Source organism: Strix uralensis, chromosome 15, assembly GCF_047716275.1.
Source record: "Strix uralensis isolate ZFMK-TIS-50842 chromosome 15, bStrUra1, whole genome shotgun sequence".
In the NCBI taxonomy this organism is placed as follows: Eukaryota; Metazoa; Chordata; class Aves; order Strigiformes; family Strigidae; genus Strix; species Strix uralensis.
The window spans coordinates 17,637,978-17,664,230 of NC_133986.1; the positions used below are offsets into that span (position 1 = coordinate 17,637,978).

The 26,253-nt window shown below is 46.1% G+C and overlaps 1 protein-coding gene across 1 annotated transcript in view; it reads right to left on the reverse strand.

Annotated features, from left to right (window-relative positions):
* The window catches only part of SLC67A1 (solute carrier family 67 member 1), a 62,338-nt gene extending 36,659 nt beyond the window's left edge, over nt 1-25,679 (reverse strand). The window contains exons 1-5 of the mRNA XM_074884540.1: nt 25,551-25,679; nt 25,191-25,399; nt 23,057-23,154; nt 20,304-20,449; nt 19,420-19,552 (exon numbers count right to left, since the gene is read on the reverse strand). Coding sequence (XP_074740641.1) covers nt 19,420-19,552; nt 20,304-20,449; nt 23,057-23,154; nt 25,191-25,373 — 560 coding nt within the window. The 5' untranslated portion in view covers nt 25,374-25,399; nt 25,551-25,679. The remainder of the gene's footprint in view (nt 1-19,419; nt 19,553-20,303; nt 20,450-23,056; nt 23,155-25,190; nt 25,400-25,550) is intronic.
* Between the last annotated feature and the right edge of the window lie 574 nt (nt 25,680-26,253).

A 26,253-nucleotide genomic window follows, 5' to 3' on the forward strand; every position in this document is an offset into this window, starting at 1 on the left:
GCTCCCTTGAAAACAACCCTTTCCCCAGCAAAGACAGAGCCTGAGGGCTGTGGTGCAGCTGATTTAATTTCATGAAGAGTTTGACCCCAGAAGGAGGCATCTGCATGAGAAAAGTGAGTCACTCCATTTCAATAATGGGCAAAACCATTAATTAAAGGTACACAGTTTGCTTGCTTGGGCAGGCTTTGTACACTCAAACCAGGAGTGGTCTCACTGTTACTATATTTACTGAACTGTCCCAATTAAGCATTTTGTTTCCTTCATCCCATAATGACAATGGTTTCTGCATGTTAAATATATTCAGAAAGGAGGTTGTTCTGTGTTTCATATTTGCAAATTGTTGTAGTTTTCTCCCCTACACAGGCTGTAGGACAAACACTAGCCAAGGAACAGCTAAGAAACTTTGCACTGAATGATGAATTTCCAACTACTTTGATTAGCATAGCAGAAAATAATTTATTTGGGTTGAAAAGCACATTCAGTGTTAACTGAAGTTGCTTGCACTTTTTGGAGTAATGAATAAGATTTAATGTACTTCATACCAGTCACATGTAATTGCAGGGTCTCCTATGCACCTTGCATGTTTCAGTGGATTGCAGCATTGCCAAAGCCCCGAATATGAACATCTTCTACCTGCAGACCTGGTGCAGCGGCTGCATTTCGAGCACTGCCTACCACACCTTTGCTCTCAGTTGGAGGCACTCCCCTTAGGGAGAAAAAGCGCTTTGTTCCTTCCTTGCACCACGTTTCATCTTGGCCCTGCTACTGAGACCACCTACAGGGATGCCAGTTAGTATCAGCTGCATTGTGCTGAACTGGTATTTATGGGAGCGCTCAGTGGGAACCACATCTTAGGCAGCCTCATGGGCAGCCTCTCCACCCAGGCACACGCTTACGGCAGAAGCCTGCCCCGTTCACCACCAAATGATGGCAACTGCAAACTACCTGACGGACTTGTACGGAAAATTGCGAGCAGAGTGTTTACTGTATTTTTAGTTGTGTTTAATTGCAAATTAGCAGCTGGAAACAAGGAGGGGTGAGCAGCGTGTGAGCCGCCAGCTGTCTGCAAAGGAGGTTGGAAACCTCCGATTATACATTTCTGTAGCTCCAGTGAGCGAAGCGCTGGCCCACTGCGTGCCTGAGGTTTGCTATACCTAGAAGATTTACATTTCAAGCCATCTGGTGTAGCAAGAGCCAGAGGCCACACACTCCTTTGGCAGGACATCTTAGGGAACACCTGTATTTTAGATGCTACAACCAGGTAACTCAAGGCAGCAATGGGCCATGTTCTTTAGCGGTCGGTGGCGATGAGGATTTTAGACTGGCACTTGTGATATCCTGGACCCTTGCAGAAGCTAGCTGCTTTCAGTGCACCAAAGAGGTCCACATAAACAGACAAACTGGTTGATGAGGAAATTATTTACCTTTAGAGGTGACTAGCAGGTGGTTGTTCTTTCTCTTTTGAGTGCACAATGAAAAAGAATTGCGTGTTTCTGCTTCACTTCAATTTTATTTTCAGCAGGGCAAAACCATGAAAACATGGACTTTAAAGTGCTGCCAAACCTGTTGGATGTACATCTGTACAGCACTGGGGTGTCCAAAGTACAAGGATCTCCAGACCTGGGTCCCCATCTGTCCTCATAATAGTCCTTACATAAAGTTTTCCTTTCTTACATACAGAGACAGACCTAATGCAGTAGCAGCTGAAAAACTCACACTTCAAATCTCACAATTTATCTTTCTGGCACCCCTGTGGGTGACAGTGGTGCAAACACCCCATATGTACTCACAGGGAAATGAAGCACAGAAAACCTAAGTGCCCCAGGGTAAGGTCCCATAAATATCATGGTGGAAAAAAGCCTTAAAAAATCAGGTCTTTCACATGCAAGTTTAGTGCTTAGACCAGTGGACCACAGTTTTCCTCTACTCTTTCTTTTCCCTGGATCCCCCAAAAGCCTTTTCTGCTGCCCCAGCCACACCACTGATGCAACGGGAACCCACAACTTGTTGTGTCTTGCAGCACCCTGACATCGCAACACCAGAACTGCGTATTACAGCACCACTGACAAGAGAAACACACATATGTATATTTTGAAGGTACATGACATCCCTATTACTGTTTCAAGAATTCCTCCCAATGAGCCTTACCATTGCACACTGGTGTCGGCTGGCCCAGTTCCACAGGAACCAGCTGCCCTAGAAACAGGCTTCGCCCCAGGGATGCATCCTGGAGCCCTGACTCAATTAAATCACAAATTTGACTCAGTGGAAACTTGTATGAGGAAGGACTGAGTAAAAACCACAGGGTCAAAGTAAAACAAGCCATGCAGATCCTGAGGAATTAGCAAGAAATGCTACAATCCCAGCTGCACCGGGGACATCATGGAGAAGGGGCTGGAAAAGATCAGCCGGGGCCATCATGGAAAAGGTGCAAAGTCAGGAAGAGCTGAAATTTTTTTTGCAGGATCAGGCCCAACATCAGCAGTGTAGATACATGGCTGCCAATCCTCATCAAAATGGCAGCACCCAGTACAAAGAGCCCAGCCATAGAGCAGACACAGATTAGCAGCAGGAAAGAATTAAGTTAAGGAAAAAAGATGGTATGAGTTTAGTACCAACATCTTGACCTTTAATCCCTGCTTCCTATCAAGGCTAGTAGTTAAACTGGCCTCAGACAAAGGTGAAGATTTTACTAAATGACACAAACTAAGCACAATTTATTGTGCTTACAAATAGCCAACAAACCCTATATTTCAACTACACTAATAAATGAGATATCCTAAAAGCAAAACACTATGGGATTTGAAGGCTTTAGGGATGTTCTTTTTGGGTTACTTTAAGTCCAGTTAATATTTGCCTTTAATTTCTTCCACAGACCTATTTCTCGTAAAATCTAAACATGACTGAAAAAAAGAAGAGAGTACTGAAAGATCACTAAACATGTGGAAAAAATTATCCCCGAGGGAATATGAAAGCCATCTGCCCAAGACTTCCTCTGCATTCATCCTGCAGACATGAACAGCAAGAGATTGATGCTCTGGTGGCAAACACAAATAAAGTGGCGAACCCTGGTCTTGGCGGGCATCAAAAGAAACCGCACATCCAGCCATCCAGAGAGCTTGTTTAGCTAAGAGCATATTAGCCCCTAGGCTAGCCAAGACTTTATCGGTTGGAAAATCCCAGTCATGAGTGCTAGCTGCAAGGGGAGAAAAAGAAAAAAAAAAAAAGAAAAGAAATGGGCAAAGATCAGGCAGGACAAGCCTGAACATGTTCAGTTTGTCCTTCCTATGTTACAATTATATCCTCATTCCTCAAAGCAAAAGGCAGTTCAAAGAGACAATAAACCCCTTTTTAGTCTTAGACTTCACGAGAACGTCACTGAAACGGAACTGAAGTGGATCCCAGAGATAAGGCAACAAGACAAATTAAACCCTTCCCTACGACTACCCTTCAGTAAAATATCAGCAGAGAAATAGAGGCACCACTTCAGACATAACTATGCCATTCATCTGAGGAAACAGGACTTACATTAGTGGTTTCAAACAGATCAATTTAGTATAGTGCGCCTCAAACTCTGCAGCTGCTTCCTTCCTTTGCATTGCAGGAATATTAGCCTCTAAGGCTCCTACTAATTTCTTTTTATGGGATGGATAGTATTTTACTGTCAGGAAATGTGACTCTCTTTTGGGGTACAGCTTAATAAATGCTTCAGTTAAGGTCCCAAGAAATTTGGGTTGAAGCACTGTAGACCATATGATGGCTTTGGAGCAGTCAAAGTGTGAGGGACCAGTTAAAGCAGCCACTAAACAAGGGGTTTCCACTGCTTTTCTTTAACCCCCTCATCTGGGCACAGAAGACATAGGCCAACAGTAGCACTACAAAGAAAAGAAATAGAGCTGAAAGGCAGAGCAGGGAGCATGCTCAGGGTGGAGCTGGGAGGTCTCCGAGGGCGCACCCACCCCATCCTGCCTCCCTCCCAAACCAAATGAAGTAAAACTGAAGGCGCGGGGCATAATGATGCCACAGGGAACAATTAAGTGGCAAGGGGAAAAGAACTGGATTTGTAACTAGAAACACGAGACACTAAACAGCCTTGGACAGTGAAATATTTCACAGTTGCAATCCTAGACATGGATGGGACAGGCAGAAATAAAAGATTCCATCATCTATTACCAAACTGCCCAGAAACAATCAAGCACTTATGTTGAAAGGTTACTATAAAGTGAAACAACAGCTTTTTTAAAAAATTAATTTCTAATCTACTTCACCAAGACTTTTATAGATCATGGGGATTGCCCTGCTCATCCCCCCAGCTGTGGAGTCTCATTGCCAATGAACATTCATATAACGGTAACAAACTTCAACCTGGCACAGGACAGACACCTTTTCTAACCATAACTGGGCTGCATGAGAACTTAATTGCCCAGCTGGAAACCCATAAATACTTCAGACTGACTCAGTTCGGGTGTACTGGATTTTTTCTTGCCTTTCACTGCGTCAGGGAATTTCTTTACACCCTGCAGCGGCACATGGCTGAAGGCATCAGTGGTCATGAATAATCAGGGAGGGACTTTTCCAGAACAAGGCAGTAATGTGAAAAAGCCTTTCTTCTGGGGCGACATTTGCATGACCGAGGGATGACATAATAAGTTCACAAACAAAAAAGGCTTTATACCCCCATGGCAGCTTTCGAAACCCCTCCACGCTGGCTTGGTCCTTCCCTTCTATGCAGAAGCAACACATTTTGAGGGCAGGAATTTAATCCCCATCTGGACCAGGTCAATTGCCATCTCTGCAGCCGTGGCTTTATCTCATTCTTTCTGGCTAACGCAATCCTATGACCCACATTAACGACGCTCTTTTACGGGGCACAACGTTTCACTGTAAGACTGAAGGGATCTATTTCTGCTCTGGTATGAGAGCCAAGCAGAGCCCAGGGTGACAAACCTGTTTGCATAGGAGATCCATCAATGTACAGCTGGAGCCACCTCTGAGAGGTGACGGAGCAAAAAGAAAAGGTACAAATGGTATTGCCAGAGAGTGAAAAAGCAGCAGCATGCCAAGACACTCCCCACCCCACCCCACCCCCAAAAAACCCCAACAACAACAAAATCAAGCCCCTGTTAGGCACTTGGGAGCTGCTGAAAGAGCCAAATTGAAAAGGAGGTGCTGAAGTGCAGCCAGAGGAGCTGCGTGCCAGGACGCATCCTTGCGAAGGCAGCCCAAGCACTGCCGGGGCACTGAACCGGTGCTGGAAACCCGGCCAGGGTGTGAAAACACAGCGCAGACGCTCAGACCGAGGCAGAACTAATGTTTGACTTCCAGCATGGGCCGTGTGCCAGATGTGGACCTCTGCTGAGAGTTAACCAAAATGCATTTGAAACTCCAGACAGACCCCTTTATTTTGCAGATCATTTGTTTTTAAGGAGAGGGCTGAGCAGTGATCTAAGGAGTCAGAACCAGGTAGTTCAAATCCCTGCAGAAAAGCGTCCAGGGACTTTCAGAGCAGTGAAGCAGGCGCTACAGGAATGATGGATGCTGGACCAAGCCCAGCCTCCCAAGCCTGAGGGGATTTGCTCACGCTGCCGGGAGCAGGGAAACCGTTTCTCACCAGTATAGGAAGTCAAGCGCTTGGCAACAAGGGAGGCAGCTCTCCCACAACTCCGGTTACGCAAACAGCTGCCTTCTGCTGGGTTTCAACATGCCTTGCTGCTCCAAAAATAATTTCCTGCTTGATTTGATACCATTAGCAGGAGCACACAGCGCAGCATGAACAGTCATGCTGCTTCACGCTGGATCCAGCTAGCCACTGGTTTCTAGCAAAAGACCAGATTTCTTTTTTTGGCAGAAGGACATGATTACGCAGGGGGGAAAGGTAAGTGGGGTGATAGCGTAAACCCTCTCCTCTTCACCCGTGAAGGGTTTTGACGCAAGCCTGGATGAAAGTACCTGCCACCTTCATCCTTCTGGGCCTCTTTCCAGAGCTGAGATTTCCCAGCCCTTACAGCTCGTAACACTTATGGCATATAACCAACACGCAGCAGCCAAGCAGGAATCAACGCCAACATAAAGTTCAACGACAAAGTCACCGCTTGCTGGGCAATTAGAAGCTGTGCTGGTCCCGGACAGAGCTGCTGGAGTTTCCCCACGGCACGAGCACCCAAAAGCTGGTATCATGCCTTCTTTCATTCCCCACTGGATGACTTTGTGGGACTTTCTGGAAGCCTGTGGGGCCTTGTCAGAGTAATCCCAGTCCAGTCCAGTGCTTTGGGAACAGCAGCAATTTCCGTTCCTAGCTGGACTGGGATTTGGATAGCAAATTTTGCCCTAAGGTGCATCTGATTTCCTGTTCCCTATTCCCAGACCGGGCATCTGCATGCCCCTTCCCAAGGGCCTGCCTTGGGGGAACTCCTCCAGGGGTCTTCACCAATGCTTCAGAAACCTCAAAAAGTACTGAAAGTTAAAGATGCCAAGGCCCAGCACATCAGCGTCACACTCCATAGCCTGTGGACCACCAACAGCACAGTACACCGACCCTCCCAACTCACAGCCTTACACAGAGGTTAGCTGGTATCTTCCAGATGAAGTCCAAGTAATGTTCAGCGAAGAAATGAAGCAGCAAAGTAAAACTCAATGTCACACAGTAAAACAATGGCTGCAAAGTAGGATTCAGAAGCTGATAGCATGTCCACAAAATCAGTGTATTTTAAGGCAGTACAGAGCACACACTGGTGTGAAGGAGGACTCCCCAGCAAAGTCTGAAGGTCTGTTTTAGCATCTGAGAAAGCTCTATGGGGTTTTCCAATGCTACCTGACTCAGAAGCAGAAATTCTTGACAGCATCAGCCAAGTGATTTTGTGCTGCCTTTTTCCTCGTCTTATACCCTGAAATCAAAGTTGTTCAATGGCATGTGTTTATGCTTATACGTTTTAAGCCCAAAGAGATCATGAGGGACCATTTCATCTGATTCTCACCACACAAGCCTTACCAACTTTTTCTTTTCACAGTCACTCTTTGAGCCACACTATGGCTTACGAAAGATGCCCCTCAGCCATGACTAGAACAGTATAAGGGGTGATGAACCCACCACTGCTTTCAGGGAACTTGGACAGAAACTAACCTTGGAAGGTAAAGCCATGAAAAGAGAGGGAACGTCCCATCAGCCATCCTGCACAGGACAGAACTCCAGGATGACATCCCCAGCTTTCATATACAAGGCAAAATATGCATCTCAGCTGACCCAAATGCCAGGTGGGGCCTGTCCTGTCACCATCACAATAAAAGGGAATAACACTGTGAAGAAGGCAGCTCCTCAACCGCTGGAGGTCCCAAGCTAGGCAGGAGGACAGGACTGGTGGGAAGAGTATGGGAGCTAGTTTCCATGCTCAACTGACCCATGTCTGCAGCTGCTGCTGCTCCCACAGCCCGAGGGAGTGCAGATAAGCAACAGTTCAGCTTTTCCAGACATAGCACAACTCCTGTTTACAGCCTCTGGGCTAGACTTTTCAAAAGAAGGAGCTAGGTGTCTATTCTTGCAGGAAACCAGGTGTGTAAACAGTTCAATTAATATACCCAGCAAACTGTGTTCTAGCACAGCAAAGAGGGCTAGTGGAGACAAGCCAAGAGCATAGGAGCTGAGGAAGGAAAATACTTTTAAAGAATATGCCTAATTAGAGATGGGCCTGGGCCAAAAGTTTGTATTTGAACACCTGGAATAGCCCTGGGGAGCAGAATTGAAACCTGAACCCATATCCACTTTTGTAACTTGCTCCTCTCCCAAATGAACTAAACCCAGCCCCAGCCCCATCATGCAGTCTGAGCTGCAGGTCTCCAACAGCCAAATCCTGGAGATCTGGCTTTCTACTCTCAACTGGGTTTTGGCCAAGCCATTGTGCTCGGCTGCTGGTGCCCTCTGTTCCTCTTGCCACACATCGCCCAGTGCCCCGCCGTGGGCCCACTCTGCCCCATGGGAGAGCTCGCTGTTGGTCTGTGGCAGCGTGTCCCCAGATCACTGACTCAAGGTGGAGATGCCCGTTTGGTGTCTGACGGCACATCCCCATTTGTTCTGGTGGCCACGGCGTTCCCAGCACTGTGACCAAGCCCTGCTTTTCACTGCACCACCTTCTCCCTGCCCTTGCAGGCTACAGCTGCAGCTCCTAGCCAAAGCACGAAGCCTGCCCCAACACAAAGCCAAGTGCCTCCACTCATGCCTGCAAGCCAAATGATGACAGCAACCCTCAGTTTTGTGCCAGGGTTCGTTTTGAAGGGCACAACCTCCACAGCGGGGAGAGCCCCCCATGCCCTTATGAGTCCCTGCAGAAGTGACAGACTCCCTTTTCTCCCTTAAAGCTCAGCTCTCTAGGACAGAAAACTAAACTTCACCCACACCTTACCATCTCTTTTGAATGTAGATTTTCTTTATAGCAGAATCATATTTAGCAAAGAAAGATCAGTCCCATCCCCATAAAACCACACTGTCACAGGCACGTCATACATTTCAGACAGCTTGCAAGGCTGACTAAACATTTACTTTTGGATGGCTCATTTCCAAAGTCCAGAAATAGATCCTCATCCACAATAAAAGAGTGCCCGGGTGTGCCATCAGACAGCTTCATTGCCCGTTAGAGCATGCCATTTGCATTCCTGCGGTTTCCCCCTTATGGGCTGCTGCTGCTGCCCGGCTCCAAGCTCACTGTCACGTCCCCCTCTCAGGGCAGACCTGCAGATAAGCGAGGCCTTATCTCCTAGCTGGATTATTCCTGGAAAGTATTTAGCAGTCGTTTTTGCATCATCTGACCTTGAGTCCTGTTAGGCTGAGGTAGGTGACCAATGCATGTGGCTCTTGATTGCCTTCCCTTTCCTGGTGGGCACCCTGCCTCTCACCAGCACAGAATGGGATGAACTGGCACAGCTGGAGAAGGGTAAATGGGATTTGCTCCCACTGGATGCTGTAATAGTCAAGGCAGTGTTTGTGTTTTGGAAACCTTTTGAACAATTTATCTCCACTGCTATCCAGAGCAGCTTTGCACTGCGCATGTACTTTTCTAGCTACTGCAAATTCTTCCCTGCCACAGCTGAACCTCCATCCCCAAGAAATAAAACAATTTAAAAAATAATAATCAGGCTTTATACAAAAGCACAGAAAAAACTTTATGAATCCTTCAAGGGCCAAGAGGCTCTGTCTGAAAAGTGCTTGCCACACAACACCCAGGCAAAATCAAAATGATGCAACTTCTGGTAGGGTGGACAGATTACAATCGGGCAATTACACATCCCAGACCGTGTAATCGCATGCAATGAGAACACACGTGGGTGTAGTGCGAGGCATGAGCCTGGTGTCACCAGCCACAGGCTCTTCCGGTTACCCTAAAGGAGTTCTTCAACAAATGGTTTCAAAATTTCTTTTCTAAACATCAGTAGGTCCATCTAGAAGTAGATCTCTTTCTGCCATGAAAAGTCATTCCTGGAAGACTGGGAAATGTCCAGGACTACACTGGAAAACATCAGCCAGAAGAATCGCTTCATCATCTGTTTCATATCCAACTGTGTCTGGACAGTCGGAAAGGGAGTGGAGAGAAACACATCACACACAATACAGATAATCTGTTATACAGCTTTATATCAGGAAAGAGCCTTTCTAAGCTTCTGTAGGAAATAAGCTTAAACATCTGATGTATGAGCATCCTCAGCTTTAATAAGCATTACTGTCTTTCATCCCCCCCTTTTCTAAAGTCTGACAACAGCATTTAAGACTCTGGCCTCCTGTAAGCATTGCTCAGATGCTCCCCAGATGGCTTTTCCCAGGGGATTTCTAATTATTCGGGTTTTTAAAAGAAATATCCTGCAGGAATCTTTTAAGTTTCTGGAGGTTTCCTTCCTTCCTCTACAAATTTCTTTACCCAGAGCTTGATTTAAAACCCAACTCAAAGGAAACACTTCCAATGACTTCAATATGTCTCAAATCACATACCCTGGGGGAAAAGAGAAATGAACCAAATCCCATAAAAATAAAGATGGTGCAGATTTCAAAAGGATTCACAGTGAAGTTCTGGAAAGAAGTAATTAGTCCAAAGTTTCAGCCTAGAATATCACAGAATAAAGGAACATTTAGTGAGACTGAGAAAGTTAATTCTGCATACAGACCACAAAGGATTAGATGTATAATCCCCTCTCCACCAAGAAAAATAAATTAAAATGCAAGCAACAATTGCTGTAATAACAAGTAAACAAGAAAACATCAGACGCTCAAAAATATGCAAAGTTTTCAGATCCTGAGTGCTAAATTCCTATCCTCTGAAAATCCACGTTAGACATCCCCAAGTGGGAAACTGAAAGAAAAAAAATCACAGTAAATTCTGGAAAGCCTGGTCGATGCACTTCTGCTTTAGAGGGCAGTTAGAGAGCAGAGCAGAGCCTCTTATGTGTTTGTAAAGGAAAGCAAATTATTCTAACAAACGTATAAGGGTCTGTGTCTTTCCCAGGCCATCCAAGTTGCCTCCCAAACAACAGTTAATTACAACAAGACATGCTACTCGTCCAAAGCTGCTGCTCCATATCCCCCAAAATGGGATACAATCCTATGCGACATGATGCCCTGCCTCCTGCAAATGCCAGTAGGGCAAACTGGGAGTGCTTCTGCATGTGCTATGGCACAGACCCACTGCTGGCTCAACACACAGCGCTATGCCCTGTGCACTAATAGACCCTCACCATGGTGTCCGGCCTCTCTGATCACACCATTCGCATTGCCCTCCTCTTGGATCAGCATCTCTGCTTGCCAGCAGTGCTTAAGGGCATTTGTTGCACCCCTTGGCACAGCACAGGGCTCAGCCTGAGCAGCCAGGAGCTTGCAGTCTGAATGCTACAGAGAACGTTTCTGATGCTGGCAATGAACTTCTCCCTTGGCTGTGATAACCCATGATTTGTCAGGTTAAAGAGACAAGCCCCAACAAGTGCTGGGGTTAGCCTGGAGATGGCCATTCAAAAACTCCTTTGCCCTCTGGCTGCTTTCACTGCCTGAATGCTTCACATACCTTTGGCTCTCTCTGGCTGGTGGAGTGGCTGTGAGTAGGGTTTCATAAAGAGACTGCAGGAAGCAAAAACCCTGGGTGGAGCCATGGAAGCTGATGTAGTTCACGCAAAGGTCACACCCTTTTTATTTCCCTCTGAGCACCCCATCCAAGAACCCAGGGCCACAGCGAACTGGCACCCCATGATAACAGGGTGTTGCATCTCCCCATCCACCTGGCAGCCTCCTGCTTGTCCCATCAATCTGGCAGCATTGGCCAAGAGAAACACCAGGGAGTGTTTAATACCCAACCCGAAACTCCTCCAGAAGGGCTGCTTTTCCACCCATCCTTTACAGCAGCCATATTTCAGGCAGGAGGAAAACTGGAGAGCAACAGCACCTGATGTGCTATCCCCTTTCTTCTCCCGTGGCAAATGAAGGTTCATTTTGGATATACTGCTTCCTCCCAGCCCAAGCCACTTGATGTTCTAATCTTACTGTCCCAGATGACCCAATACATCTAAAAGCACTAAGCCTTTCTCCTGCAGAACTTCACTCCTCAGCTCCTCAAGTCCTAACTCCTCCCAGTCCACCCTTCACATGCCAAATCCACACATTTCCGTTCATCCCGACCTTCCCTCCCTCGCTCGTCTGATAGTCCTTCCCACACAAGCACCACATCCTTCCTGCCCCAACCTCACCACAAGGCTGGGTTCATTCACCGAAGCAGATCAGAATGAAACGTAAGCATGACCCTTTGAATCTAAAGGATTAGGAGATGTAAAGGAGAGAGCTGTCCATACAAACATGTGCAAGCACAAATGGAGGAAGGTTGTGCCACCCCACGTTGCCCTCTAGGTCCCTCTGCTAGCTGTTGCTGGGCTCAGCTCTGCACTTCAGCCCCCAACCTCTGGGACCCCCCCACCACTGTGCTCTATGGCTGGCTGAGCTTGTTTTTTTTCTGCTGCTTTTCTGAAACAGCAGAAGGCAGGCCCTTGCTTTCAATAAACAATTTAAAAAAAAAGAAACAAGCCCCAAAAATGGGATGGTACCTGGGCTCATAAAGACTCTGTCTGCCCAGGACACCAGGGGATGAAGAGGAGGATACATCCAGGAAAAAATGGATGCATTCCCTCAACATAGTAGATATTTGCACAAGCATACCTTGTGATAGAGACTGCATCCCAAAGGCTGTATAATCTAAACAGCAATATTGTTAACGTATTGGGAAAGAGAAGGTAAAACCATCTCATTGCCCCATGTTATGCATGAGGAACACTGGTTCAGAGGGATGCGATGACTTACTCACATCACAGGAAAATTGTGACAGAGCCAAGTCCCAAATCCCAATTCAGGGACTTAACCACAGCCTATTCTGTGCTTTCTATTTTCTGTTAACAAAGAAAACAGTATTTCCCTGGATTTCAATCCTCAGTAATAACTGCTGGATTTACTGCCTGGTCATGAAATATTCCAGGAGTGGGAAGAGCAGATGAAGCTCCAGTGAGTCATGAGCAGACACTGCCTTATTGTGCAACCTACACGGTGAGGGTCATGTTGAGCCTTCCAACACTGCCTCTGCTAGAGAGACCAGACCCAAAATACCTCGCGCCTTTCCATAAAATTCCAGTTTGGGGGGTTTGGGGTTTTTTATTTCTCCCTTTTTTTTTTTTTTTTTACACTTGGGCTGTTAAGCCAGGCTAGACAAAAAAGATCAGCCACCACCTCAACACAACCTTGTGGGAACACAGCTAACAACTGACCAGGCAGGGCACCACACCACACAGAAGCCCAGTGCTTCCAAAGCATTGGCCAAGGGGAGCAGTGTTCAAACATCCATAATTGTTTAGAAGAGGTAACTTCACAGACACATTCATTTTTGATTGCAATCTAGCCACCACGCACACAAAACAGGGTTTTGCTCACCCACTGCCCCCTCACTTTCTGACTCCAGGAGTGGGGCAGCGGGGCAGGGCAGCCTCCCCCAGCACACAGGCACAATGAAAGCTGGGGAAGGCAGTGAGGAAGTTTCCTTAGCTCCCCCATAGATTCCCCAACACACACACACACACCCCCTTTATTTCCTAACTGTCTGCCTGCTGGGGTAACCACTGTCAACCCATGGAGGGACACCAAGCAAACCGTGCCAGGAGTCCCTCTTCCTGTGGTTCTGGTGCAAATCAATTCCCAGCAGCCCCCAAACCTCAGCTCTCTGTCTAAGCAGCACAAACCAGCCACACAAGGAAGTTCTGGATACTTGCTCCCTTTATTAATTTTTTTTAATGCCTTTTCATCATGGTTTCCCTGGGAAGATGAAGCACCTAACCCAAAAGGATAGAGTTGCCCAGGAGGACGGAGGGTGCTATGGTGAGAGGGGGCAGGTGGACATCCCCTGTGAGCTGACACAGCCACACTCACACACAGCCCTCCCACCAAACCCCTGCAGAAAGCTAAGTGGGAGAGAGGGTTTTGAACAAAAATGGGGAGCTCCTGACAAGGCTGAGGAAGGGGCTGCCAACCATCACCCTGTTAGCTCAAGCAAGCCCAGCCTTCCCCAGCCATACACCATGAGGGCAGCCACAAGGCATGGGCTCTCCCTCCCATGAGCTGCTGACTCCTGCCCTGAACCCCACTCTTCCTCCCTTGAGAAAGGGCCCCACCTATGGGTGAAGGACCAAAGAGGAGCTCTCAGCCCCATCATCATGCCTTCCTCCACTGAAGGTCAGATCAGGGGTTGTAGGGAGAGCATGGAAAAGCCAGGTTTACTGAAGGTCTGCTAAGGGGGAAACAAGGGCACATTTGCAGTGTCAGGGTCATCTTCCAATGGGCAAACAGGAGAAAGCCAGTGGACCCAAATCTAAAATTGGTGGCCTAGAAGTGGTAAGTGGGGTGGAGGTTTGCAGGAAGGAAGAGCTGGGGATGAGCTTAGTGCACACCTGTCTGTTGCATGAAGGCAGACAGGGGAAACTGCCCAGGACCTGCATCTTGGTCACTCCTGGTACGTTCACAATCCAGCAGCAAAATCCAGGACTGTGACCACAGGCACAACGTGCTGATGGCCAGCAGCCAGTGTTTTGGGGCTTGGGTGTTAAGCAAACAGAAAGCTTGAGAAGTGGACCATTCCCTGATCTGTTTAAGGCCTGCTTCATGGGGGTAAATGGTGCTGTAGAAGTGTCTGTGCCTCTCCATCAACCACATAGAGTCTAAATAGCAAATTTAGGGGTAGCTGTCTCCACTGTAGATGTCTAAGATTAGTTGAACTCCACCCAAAGTGCACGGAGGCATTTCTCAGGTTTAAGAATAGGTTAAACAAGTCATCAGAATCTGGTGCTGGGAATAGAGGAGAGAAGAAAAGTGCCCTAGACCTGAACTCTGAACCAACAAGTCGTGGAGGGATGATGTGCATGATCCTCTATCCAGACCTGGTTAACATAGACCTTACAATCTTTGGGACCATAGATTCTAAAACTAAGATTGTTGTCATGCAGAGTAAATGAGAAAAAGCATCTCTGGATCCTGTTTTGTTTTTCACAGAAGGCCACAGCTGAGGTCCTCTGCACCTTCCCCAAACCATCAGCTCTTGACAAAGAGTCCATTTGCTATTCCTTCCCCATCTCTCCCAAGGCACCACAGAGCTCAACCAACAGTGACAGATCACATTGCAGCTTGTGGATGACTTGCTGGCAGGCAGACACCACCTCCCTCTCCCCAAAGTCCCTCAATACAAAGGACAAAGCCTGTACAAGTGTCACCGATCCATGCTGCTTGACCGATCGACATCATCCCAGGCAGAGAAATACCACAGTTTCTACTGGAAGGGAGCAGGAGCAGCTCCCAGCAGCAGAATGCCCTGCTTTGTCCTGAAACAGAGCACAACCCTCTCGCCCTTTGCCATGTTCCCACCCGCCTTCCCAGCTCCCAACCTTCAGCCCTTTCAACACCCACAGTTTTTCCACTCTGCTGCGAAGTGATGAGAAATTCCCTGCCAGAGGACATTGTTCAAATGGGTTATTGAAAAGAAATGCAATTCCTTACTCCGGGTGAACAAGCTCCTTTTCCCCTTGAGGAAGAAGGATAATAGCACAGCCAGGGAGAAAAAAAACCTATCCCTAAAGCCTGCTGTAATAATATTAAATAAGAAACCAAAGGGGTTTGGCCAGGAAAATCCCAAGTTCAAAAGAATAATTGCTCCAAGAGATTTAAGCCTACAGCTGAGTCACTAAAATGAAGAAATCTCTCCTTGTCCATAGAAAGCAAACAAATCTTGGTCATGCAGCAAAGCTTCTGTATGTCCTTGTTAGAAAGAAAGAAGCAGCCAAATGCAATTAATCATAGTCCCAGAAGAAAGGATGAAATCTCTGTAATTAGCTACCTAGGCTCATCTTTCAACTTTTGAAGACTAATCCAGCCTCTTCTTTTTTTTTTTTTTTCCACCCTTCACCCACTGTGCTGCCACAAAAGTCTACTACAAATACCAAATCACTTCTCTCCAGGGGTACACGCTCACCTACAGCCTGTGGTCCTCTAACAGCTTTGCAGTAAGTGTACAGGGAGGGGGGAACATTTGCAGAGAACAAGTGATGCTCCTTTTCTTAGTCACCTTTTGTGGATGAGCTGTCATGAAGTTTGCAGACTCTCGGAGAACCTGGAGACCTCACCTGAACTGATATTTTCAAGCGAGGTATGTTGCATCCACATCCCGATCCAACTGATCAATGACCAGAAAATGCCAATTAAAAAGAAGAAAAGCATACAAACATGAAAATACTTTCCAAATAGTTAAGATTACAACTGCTTGTGTTAATAAATTGGCTTATACCTCATCCTCAGGTGGTGTAAATTTGCCTGACCATCATCCTGCCTGTAGAAAGCATGTTCTTCACAGCAGTATGCAGTTTGGGCTATATATTAAGAGCAAGGTCTCCAGCAATTAAATTCAGTAAGGCAAAGCCAGCTGGTGAGCACCCCCTTTAATTGGAAAAGGCAAAGCCACATTCCACAGATGAAACATGTCCAGTCGGACTAAAAGTCACAATTCCTTTGCTACAGCTTCATTCAAAGTTGTGGAAAACATGGGGGAAAAGTGTAGTACTTTAGAGAGAGGAAAGGGAAGGTCTGGGACTGGTGGCTACAGCTTAGGAGCGGAGGTCAGGATCTGACATCCAAAAAGTCCTATGCAAATCAGAAAAAGCCATTCAATTTCCTGGGGCTATCTTAATAAATAAGGGTTGACAAATATTATTCCAACATTGAAAACAACAACAGACCAGCTCTTTAGGTCAAGTACATCAATGGTAAATACAATACAGTGGAATAATACCAAAATGACATCAGCTGAGGAACTGAGGCTGATTTTTTCCCCCTCTCTTGTATACAAACCACTGCTAACATATGAATAATGCTGTCAACAACAGACGGGGAATGCTGGCCAGCTTTGTGGTGAGGGAGAGCAAAGAATGCAGAGTGGACAGAAACCTCCAGCTTTGCTCTTCCATGATATGGCAGAAATGCCTCTTTTCAAAGGAAAGAGATTGGGTCATTCTTCTATGAAAAAAATGGAAGTGATTATGCAGCTCCAAGTACAGCTGGAGCCTTCCTGTGCAAGTGTGGGAAACAGGGAGGGATGATTAACAGCCAATCTGTGGGATATGGCAACAGGGCCAAGGAGCCTCTGGTGCGTCCATAATGCGACACCCACTCCCTTCCCTCCAGGTCAGTGGCACAGACACAGCCAGAGGTGCTGGGAGTGCTCTGGGGGCTGTTTCATGGCACAGAACTCTCTTCATCTGCTTGCAGGGCTGCATTTCTGCTCACCACCAATATCAGCCAAAACCCTGAAAATCAGTAGATTGCTTCTCTAATCTTTGCATAGAAATCTGGCAGAGGAGCTAAACATGGTGTCAGAACAAAGGTGGGATTTGGCTGCGGTGAAGGTTGCTACCAAACACCCAGAGTGACCTTCTCAGCCTGGAGCTGCTGTTTATAAAATCAAATCAACCCTCTGCATGTCAGGGTGGTCAGAAGGCTCCTGCCTGGGGTTTGTCCTTTGTTAATGGGATTTCCTATCATCCTTCCAGGAGGATGCACAGATCCTCACGGAGAAACCCAGATGCTGACGGCAGACAGATCCTTCCAGGGGGATGCACAAATCCTCATGGAGAAACCCAGATGCTCCGGGCAGAGATGCTGTTTTCCCCAGCCCTGCTGCGGGGCAGAAGAGCCCCGAGCCCAGGCGGGGGGATGCTCCGGCACGAACTGCGAGGCAGAGCTGCCCTCCGCCGGCTGCGAGGGAAAGCATCCCCTGCGACGGGAAAGGCAGAAGCCATGTAGGATTTCAGGTGCAGGTCCCTTACTGTCCCATAATTATGGGCAACATCCACTTTTCTCAGTGTTAGGTTGCTGGCACAAAATATAAGGGCCAGAAGCTTTCAAAATAAGCAGCAATCCGAGGAGTCCAGAAGCATCCTGTTGTCCGACAGCGCCAAGCCCCGACATCCACAAGCCAGACAGCAACCAAGTGTCTCTAACTGCAACACGGGATTCTCTCCCACTGCTGATTTTTCTATAAACCAGCGACTGATGAACATGCTGGTAAGTGAAGTCCCATAAATTTTTGCTGGATAACAATGCTACTTGAATGTTGATATTTAAATATGGCCATATAACCAGAGATTAAGCTGAGAACAGAGGTAACTTTTACTTTCAGACAGTTAACATATAGAAGGGACTGCATTTGATTAAAAATAATGCTTATTAAAAATCCCACTCAACCATCCACATCTACAAATACTTTAAGATCCTGAATTAGTTAATATTATGTACATCCCAAATAACAACTACATCCCCAGTAACAACTACAAAATGAATCCTCTGAGCCAGCCTTGTGTCAATCAGTCAACAGAGAACAGGCACCAACCACAAAAGAATTAAGGAAAACCTTTTCAGGTTTCAAGTGAGAGGAAGAAAACTCCCGAGATTGTCTGCAGCAGTTAACTTGGCCCAACGCTGCCAAGGTACAGCAGCAAACAGAGATTTCAGGGGCTACTCCCTAAGGCAGCAAGGTTAAAGTCTTCTACTCAATTAACCTTTGCAAAGATTTGAGACGCAAAGTACAGTGGCTGCAGCACCTGAACACGTATGGACGCACAACAGGGTTCAGAGCACAATGCATGACAACCAACACTGTAACCGAGGGTGCCCTACGCAAAGTGCCCAGGTGACATATCGCCATACGCAGCCTGCAGTGCTGATGGCACTAGGACAAGGATCATGAAAAAAAATCAATGACATTTGACTTAGCTGCCTGAAGTTCACGAAAATTGATTTTTAATGAGATAGCATTGCTGTCCAGGTGAGGGGAGGTGGGACACACACTGGTATGGTGGCCCTGGGTGGCTGTGACAGTGAGCAGCAGCTGCCAGCAGCGCTGGCGGGCAGACCGACGGTGACACCGAGCGGACACAAACACTTGCCAGCCACAGTGAGCCCTTCCAGGACAAGCCCAGTTCCTGAAAACCAGAGCTTCCCCTAACGACTGTTAACCTCTGTCCTACACTGTAGAGCAGCTCTAATGCTCAGTGGTTGGAAAAAAGTTATTTCCACGCTAACCTGAATCTGCAGAAGCAAGTGTCCATAATAAAAGAAGAGCAAAATAAATCCTCAAAAGTTCACAAGGGATTTTTTTTTTCCCCCCACTGGAAAAATGCTGGGGAATCTTCCAGGAAGGTTACAGTCATGTGCACTTCCCTGCCTGCAAAGTTCTCGACACACCACACCTTTTGAACTTCCTCTACGTTCCTAATAATGAACAGACTGGTAAATTCAGTACAATCAGGCATTTCTTTCCTATTGCAGCACATAAGAGAAGGTGGCAGCCTGCTATCATGTGCCAAGCTGTGGAAAGCAAACAGGGAAGTGGCAGGTATGTGCTTCATCTTGCTGTGACAGGGCTAGACCTCCTCAATCTTTTTCCCCACTGTCCCAAGCTTGCTTTCCCCTTCCCCAAGGCCTTGCCACCAATTTCCCCACGAGTTTCATACTGCTCCCAATTTTGATTTCTCAGTTGCACAACACCGTTTCTTAAAAGCAGGGTATGCAGTGTGTGCTGCTTTTCAGCACACTCAGCTCCAAAAAGAAGACAACCAGGAGAGAGACAGACTCCATTTCTCACTTCAACATGTTTTTAAATCAATTTAAGTAGATGGAAGATGAGATTTTCAACAAGGTCTCCTTAAAAACCGTGGGAGTAGTTCTTTGTAGCAGTGTGCAAAGCAAAATTTTGAGTTCTGATACGATCCTCTACTGCCACCAGCAGTAAGATATCATTAAAAGCTGAAGGGAAAGCAAAATACCTCTTAGCAGCTCCCTCAATGGTTGCAACAAGGCCAACACGGAACAAGTGGGCCACTCACCTGAATTTGGTGGAGAGGACACCTCCCAGGGCAGAGCCGATGATGATTCCTATTCCAAAGCAAAGACCCAGCTTCCCCAAAGCATCAGCGCGTTGGGAAGGATTAGTCAGGTCTGTAATAACCTTCTGAGCACCTGCAGGGAAATAAATCCCTTGAAAGAAGCTTGCCACAGGGTCTGAGCAGGAGGTATACACAGTTTTAGGCCACAGAAACAGTGCCTGCCACAAAACGGTCCCTGCAACCCCAGGGCAAATGCTTGTGCACCCTGCTGAGTGGAATTGGTTCAGCCTGTCAGTCACAGGAAACAAAAACACTCAAACCACTTCACAAGTGGCAAGAAGAGTCTTAACACTCTATCAGCTTGAGTCCTCTTGCATGAGTTACACCACTTCTAGTAGTTAAAGGTTGTTTATGGGTTTTACTAGAAACATCTAGAAAAGGCCAACTAAAGCAGAACAGCTTGGTGGGTAACGGAAGGTATTTTTGTAATCACATTTCATTTTGACCAGGATGGTCATTTTACCAGGAGAATGGGAAAAGCTCTCCTATAAAATATCCTGGTTGCAAGAAGGCAGCTGTGAAGTTTGGGACAGCACTGCTGTCAGAAAGTGATTGTCACCCCTGTCTGGATGGTGAAGTCCAAGCAACTTGCTCAAGATCATACAGGAGGATAGACCTAGGACAATGGACTAGTAGCCCTACTTTTCATAACCAATACACCTGCTGCTTCACGTTCTCACCATTTCATCCCTGATGACCATCAAATGTTTCTCCTTCCTTGCTTCATGCTGTTGAGCCTGTTGACTTCCAGCAATGTGAGCAAGAAGAGAGGGATCAGGCAATAAAAGCAATGTGGAAAGCCACTCAGCCCTGACCAACCTTACCTGGTAGCCCATGCATGAACACTGCTGGCAGCCTGGAGAGGAAGAGGAGAGGGATGCTGGTGGAGATGGACATGAGCAGGAAGAAGGCACTTCCAGATGCACAGGAGAGAATTAAGGCTGCTCTGGTGCCAAACTGATCTGCAAACCTGGTACAGAAATGGTACAAGGTCATCAGAAGTGGGACCATGCAGGTCATTACAAGTGAAATGCACCCAGATGGATGAAGTTGCACAGCCATCTCTCTCATTTATCCACCATGGGAAGTGCTGACCACGTTCTCAGAAGCACTCAGTTCCCAAAAGAGGAGCTCAGCTCACTGGGTCCGAGTACTGGACAACCTCTCTTCATTGCTGACTACCAGCAATAGAAAACTTTGCCTTGCAAAAAAAAAAAAAAAAAAAAAACCAAACCAAAACAAGTCTCCCCAAAAGTGAAAGCCTTGCCTGAAGAAGGAGTGCAAGGACCAGTGCTGAAGCACCAACTGCCCACCTGGCAATGCAGGCACAGACACTTTGGTGTAGCAAGGGAATGTGCCAGCAACTGCCACAGTCCACTTCCAGACCCCTCACAAGCACAAGATAATGACTACGTCCTTAAGTCTCCTCCCCTGGCATTTCAGTGAATAAATGTTATCAAGCTCAGAGCTGCTAACGACAAGCCACAGGCAGAGGCAGATACAGCAGGTCAGCTCAGTAACTCATTCACAATATCATCACTTCAGAGCACATAGCACCCTCAGATTTTACTTTGTGACTCAGAGCTGGTTCAGACCAGGGAATCAGGCTAGTTAATTTTTTAGTTCAGGTTCAATGGCAATTGAAGTTATTCCAGTTTCTTTCCAGAGGATGTTCAAAGCAACATTTCTCATTTAGCATCACTTAAAGAAAATAAATAGGTAGTTTTCTATTTAGGTTCAATAAAGACATCACAGTAGTGACTCATATTTGCTTCAAACAGGCAGATCAGGTTTTGGGTCAGGTTTTGATTCAACTCCAAGATACTTTAAAAAGCTAAGTTGGACAAAGTCCGAGAGTACCACAGAAAGGGTCCTGAGCAACTGCGACTATGATGACCATAAACCAGGCCTTAGATAGTGTTTTTCACTCCAATTCCTCCTTCCTTCATTTTACTGAAGTTGCATATTACAGTTAGCAGATGAATGTTACCTTGTGTAGCACTTAGTTGTGCTTACACTGAAAGAAACAACCCCCCAGAAAATGCCAAGACTGGTCTACAAACAAAGCTAAGCCTAAGTAATTAAAGGGTTTCATGTTGAGGAAGAGGTACAGGTCAAAACTTCACTGTTAACGTGAAAGCCAGGGAAGCTTATATTAGCTTTTTGTAACCTAAAGACCACAATTCACTACATAGTCCAGGGCTTTTCTGGTTTTGTTACTTAAGAGTAAATTCGGTGCTTCATCTTCTCACGGCTGTTTAGAAGCATCAAACAAGAACAAGAAACACTAACCTAAGCTACACATTTTTCTCTCTCTTATCCCCCCCCTTCTCATTTTCTCTTTATCTACCTTTACACTGAGGTCAAAGCAGCCTCACATCTAGGAAAACCCGACATCAGTGTGGCAATATACACCTTCAGTCCCACCTACACCAGTGAGAGTCCAGACCCGGATGGATTCTGGCTTGTCGTTTTCCTTCCCTTCAGCATCTCTTCTAGACACTCAGAGCGACATACACAGAGGAAAACCGGACTTCAGGTGGCAGCAGATCCAGAACAGAACAGAAATATTACTCCAGTTTTGTATGTTAACAGAAAAAGTATTCAAATTGGGCCCTTTGCACCATCTCTGTTCTTAGCAACACATTTTCTTCCAAGCCACACTGGAGAGTTTAACATAATAATTATTGATTTTAAAATGTGTATTATGGCAGTGTCCAAGGGCTTTTAGAGATCAGATCCCTGAAGTGCTACACACCATGTACCGGAAGATCCTCTAGAGCATCAACCAGCATGCAGGAAAACCGAGGCACACACCAACTCTGTATCCATTTATTGCTTTGTTGATCAGTAGCAGGACTGAGAAGAAAAGCTAGATTTTCTCAGCCTCATTTTAGTTTCCTATCACTGGATTATATTCCTCTTTCAAATTTTTTTCCGCTTTTTTGAATGCATTCCCCTTCCAGTTGAATTTTTTTGGGCTGTTGACATTTCATTAGGAATAGGAGTGTCCCCTGCATGGGATAGAGAGGCAGTAAACCTGTCTTTTCCACTCTTTTCTTATTTTGATAGATGAGCTTATGGATGTATCAGTTCTTCAAGATTCATACAGTCCAGCTTTGTATTAAACACTGACACAGATACAGTGAGATTCAGCTGTAGAAATAACTCAACCCTAAAATATTTTCATTGACAGGCTCTACTTAACATCAATAAATACCCTCTTTTTCAGGATTCCCAGTCACAAGACATTTCTAAGGTTACACGTGGCTATAAAATGTTTGCAGGATTAAGCTGTTAGGACCTGGGCTCTGAGGGCTCTGATGGTTTAAGCCTGTTCCCTGTATATTTTTATGCTTAAATGTGTGTTATTAAAACACAGCTAAGTTAATATAAAGGCTGCTTCTATGTTGCGGTATTTCTAATTACAGTATTTATTTTCCCTTTGCCCATTTATGAAATTTTCAAACATTTCAACAAGACCATGAACCAGAACCAAATGATTTTTTTATTAAAGTATAAAAATGTCTGGCCTTTTTCAGCTATGAAACGGGTCATAAGAATTGTTCTCACTTACCTTCCGAAAATGGGACCTCCCACAAGCTGGAGGACACCAAAGGTTGTCTGGAGGTAGCCAAACCCCACTGAATCCAAATTCAGGCTCTTTGCCAAGTACTAAAAAAGAAAAAACTTAACAGGTCAGGGGAAATTAAGTATGCTATACTTCTGAATATAGGACTTAATGTCTGTGTGGAAAGGGCTACAGCTCCAAACAAGCACTTCCTTCAGTTCCCCATATCTACAGATGAAATCTTCACTGGGTCAGACACAGGCTGCTTAATGAAGACCACAAGTCTCTGTCCCACACCATCCACTAATGAAGATCAGGGGGATGTGATCAAAACCATCAATTTTGCACCAGGTCACAAATCTGAATCACCCTTTACCTTTGCAGTCTAATACAGCTGAACATATTCAGCTACTGCTAAGGGGATAAGGTAGATTTTAAGTAGCTTTCCTGCCTCCAGACCCTGCACTTGGGGCAGCCCAAGCACCATCCAGGAGATGACTGCTGTAAGGTCTTGACACTGTTGTTTAATCGAGCAAGCTGGAATCCATGCAAGCATAACATAGGAGAAATATTACTTTTACTTATAATCTGGATGGTACGCCCACAACCTGACCTTGCAAAAAACTGCAGATGCACACCTTGAAGACCCACAATCCTTTGAGGTTTTTTATTTAAAAATTGTATGCTCAAGGGACAGCCCTTTCTGATTCACATTTTTGTTTTGTGTCATCTGCTAGGAGTTGTTTAAAACTCACAGCCAAGTTCAGCTCTCAGAAGGTGTGAAGATGCCCCAGTCTTGCCTGCTTCCCCAGTATGTGGTCTGCACCCAGGTCCCCAAACCCCCTGTAATTGATTGGTGACCAACTAGACCAATCTCCTATAAATAAACTCTCTCTCAGCCTACAGACTCAAGGCACCATGAGCTGGTTTAGTGCTAGGAGGAGGGAGCAGTTTGCCTCTGAAGTCACAAAACCTGTTGAGAGTTCTCCCAGAAGACATGGGCTCACCAGAGACAGGGGTGGTCATGTGTATCACAGATCCAGGAGCTCACAAGAGCAGGAAAGCTGCCTGGTGGAAAAGGACCTGAAGGTGCTGGTCAACAGCTAGCTGAATACAAGCCAGCACTGTGCCTAGGTGGCCAAGAAGGCCAATAGCATCCTGGCTTGTATCAGAAATATCATGGCCAGCAGGACTGGGGAAGTGATCGTCCCCCTGTACTCAGCACTGGTGAAGCTGCACCTCAAATACTGGGTTCAGTTTTGGGCCTCTCACTGACAGGAAAGACATCAAGGTGCTGGAGTGTGTCCAAAGAGTAATGAAGCTTGTGAGGGGTCTACAGGACAAGTCCTGTAAGGAACAGCTCAAGGGATTCAGGTTGTTTATTCTGGAGAAAAGGAGGCTGAGGGGAGACCTTATCACTCTCTACAACTACCTGACAGGAGGGTGTAGCAAGGTGGGTGTCGGTCTCGTCTCCCAGGTGACAAGTGATAGGACAAGATGAAACAGCCTCAAGTTGCACCAGGGCAGGTTTAGATTAGATATTTGAAAAAATTTCTTCACCAAAAGGGTTATCAAGCACTGGAACAGGCTGCCCAAGGAAGTGGTTGAGTCACCACCCCTGGAGGTATTTAAAAGACCTTTAGATGTGGTGCTTAGGGACGTGGTTTAGTGGTGGACTTGGCAGTGTCAGGTTAAGGGTCAGACTTGATGATCATAAAGGTCTTTCCCAACCTAAATGAGTCTATGAAACCAGACAGGAGAGTCCAGTAAGTGAGAATCAATGATTCCCACTCACAGCTGGTTTATTATGCCCTCAGAAAAAACTACCTCTGATCCGAAACCTCCAATTTCTGCTGCCTGCTTGTTGGGTCACTCTCCCACTGCAGGCAAGAAGACACAAACTACATCAGCTTCACCCGGGGTCATCAGGCCAGGAAAGGGCTCTAGGTGCTAATGCAGTACAAATAATAAAGCAGCTTTTACTGCCTGGGCAAACCCTGAACACAGTCACAGCTTGCCTGCTAGGTAGGAATACAGTTTCCTCTCTCCTGCTAGAAACTCTCTTCTGATTTTGCTGGAAAACTACACAGCTTGGCATTGAAGGCAAGATGTGCCGTGAAGCAGGACCACCCATACTCACAGGCATGACTCCCATCTGCATGAAGAGGAAGGTCAGCTCTAGGGTTACAATCAGGTAGGCAACAAGGATCGTTTGTCTCCTCTTGACCTCTCCCAAGCAGCTGCTCTCCCCCAGGGTCTCACTCTTCATTCCCAAGTCTTCTTCCTCACCTCCAGAGCTGGCTTTTGTATTCATAGTACTCATGGAACAACTTACTGCAGGCTGATGGGCTGAAAAAGTGATACAAAGGTGCTTTCTAGCTGGGAACATAAAGCATAGGTAAAATGCGGAAGCTGTGTGTACAGTTCAAAGCTTACAGTGTGAAAGGTGCTGAGTCAGCATGCCAACATTTTTTCTTTTTTTTCCCTCCCCTTTACTTACTTGCCAGGCAGGATCAAAGGTAACCACAGGTCTCCTTCTTCAGCCTTGTCCCAGGTGGGCTCATTACTTCAAGTACCATCACAACAAAAATCAGCTTGAGAGTCCCAGCAGAGTGAAAGTGGACATTGCCCCAAACAAGAGCACGTGACAAAATCTTCAACTCTTTAACTGTTTCACTTCTTTCACTTTTATTGCCTCTGGTGGCTCAGAAGAGATTACTGTTTTAATTCTTCATGAAAGGCACTTTGATTTTATTTTTGGAGGTTACAATTGAAGCTTACAGCAGAACAGCTCTTCCCAAGCCCTCGTGCTTCTTGCAATAGATTTATACAGGTCCTGGAACAAGCCTAGGTCTTACGTGCAGTTAGAGTTGCTCTCATCAACACCTCCAGCTGAGCTGTTTCCCCTCCTTCACCAGGTGCTGCAAATTTATAGACAGACTGAGCTAGCAAATGTTCACATGTGACTCCACTCAGACTACAAATTATCAACCAATGCCAAAAACATTTTTTTTTTTAAAAAAAGTATTAAATCCACACAAATTATGAGGCTGACTGCAAACTGGGGAGTTAAATAAACAAGACTCATTTGTCCTTTGGGAGTTTTGTTTGTTTGCTTGCTTGTTTACTTAGGGTTTTATATATTTGTTTGTTTGCCTGGGGGCGTTATTTGTTTGTTTTCTTACTTGTTGAAGCCTGGAAGT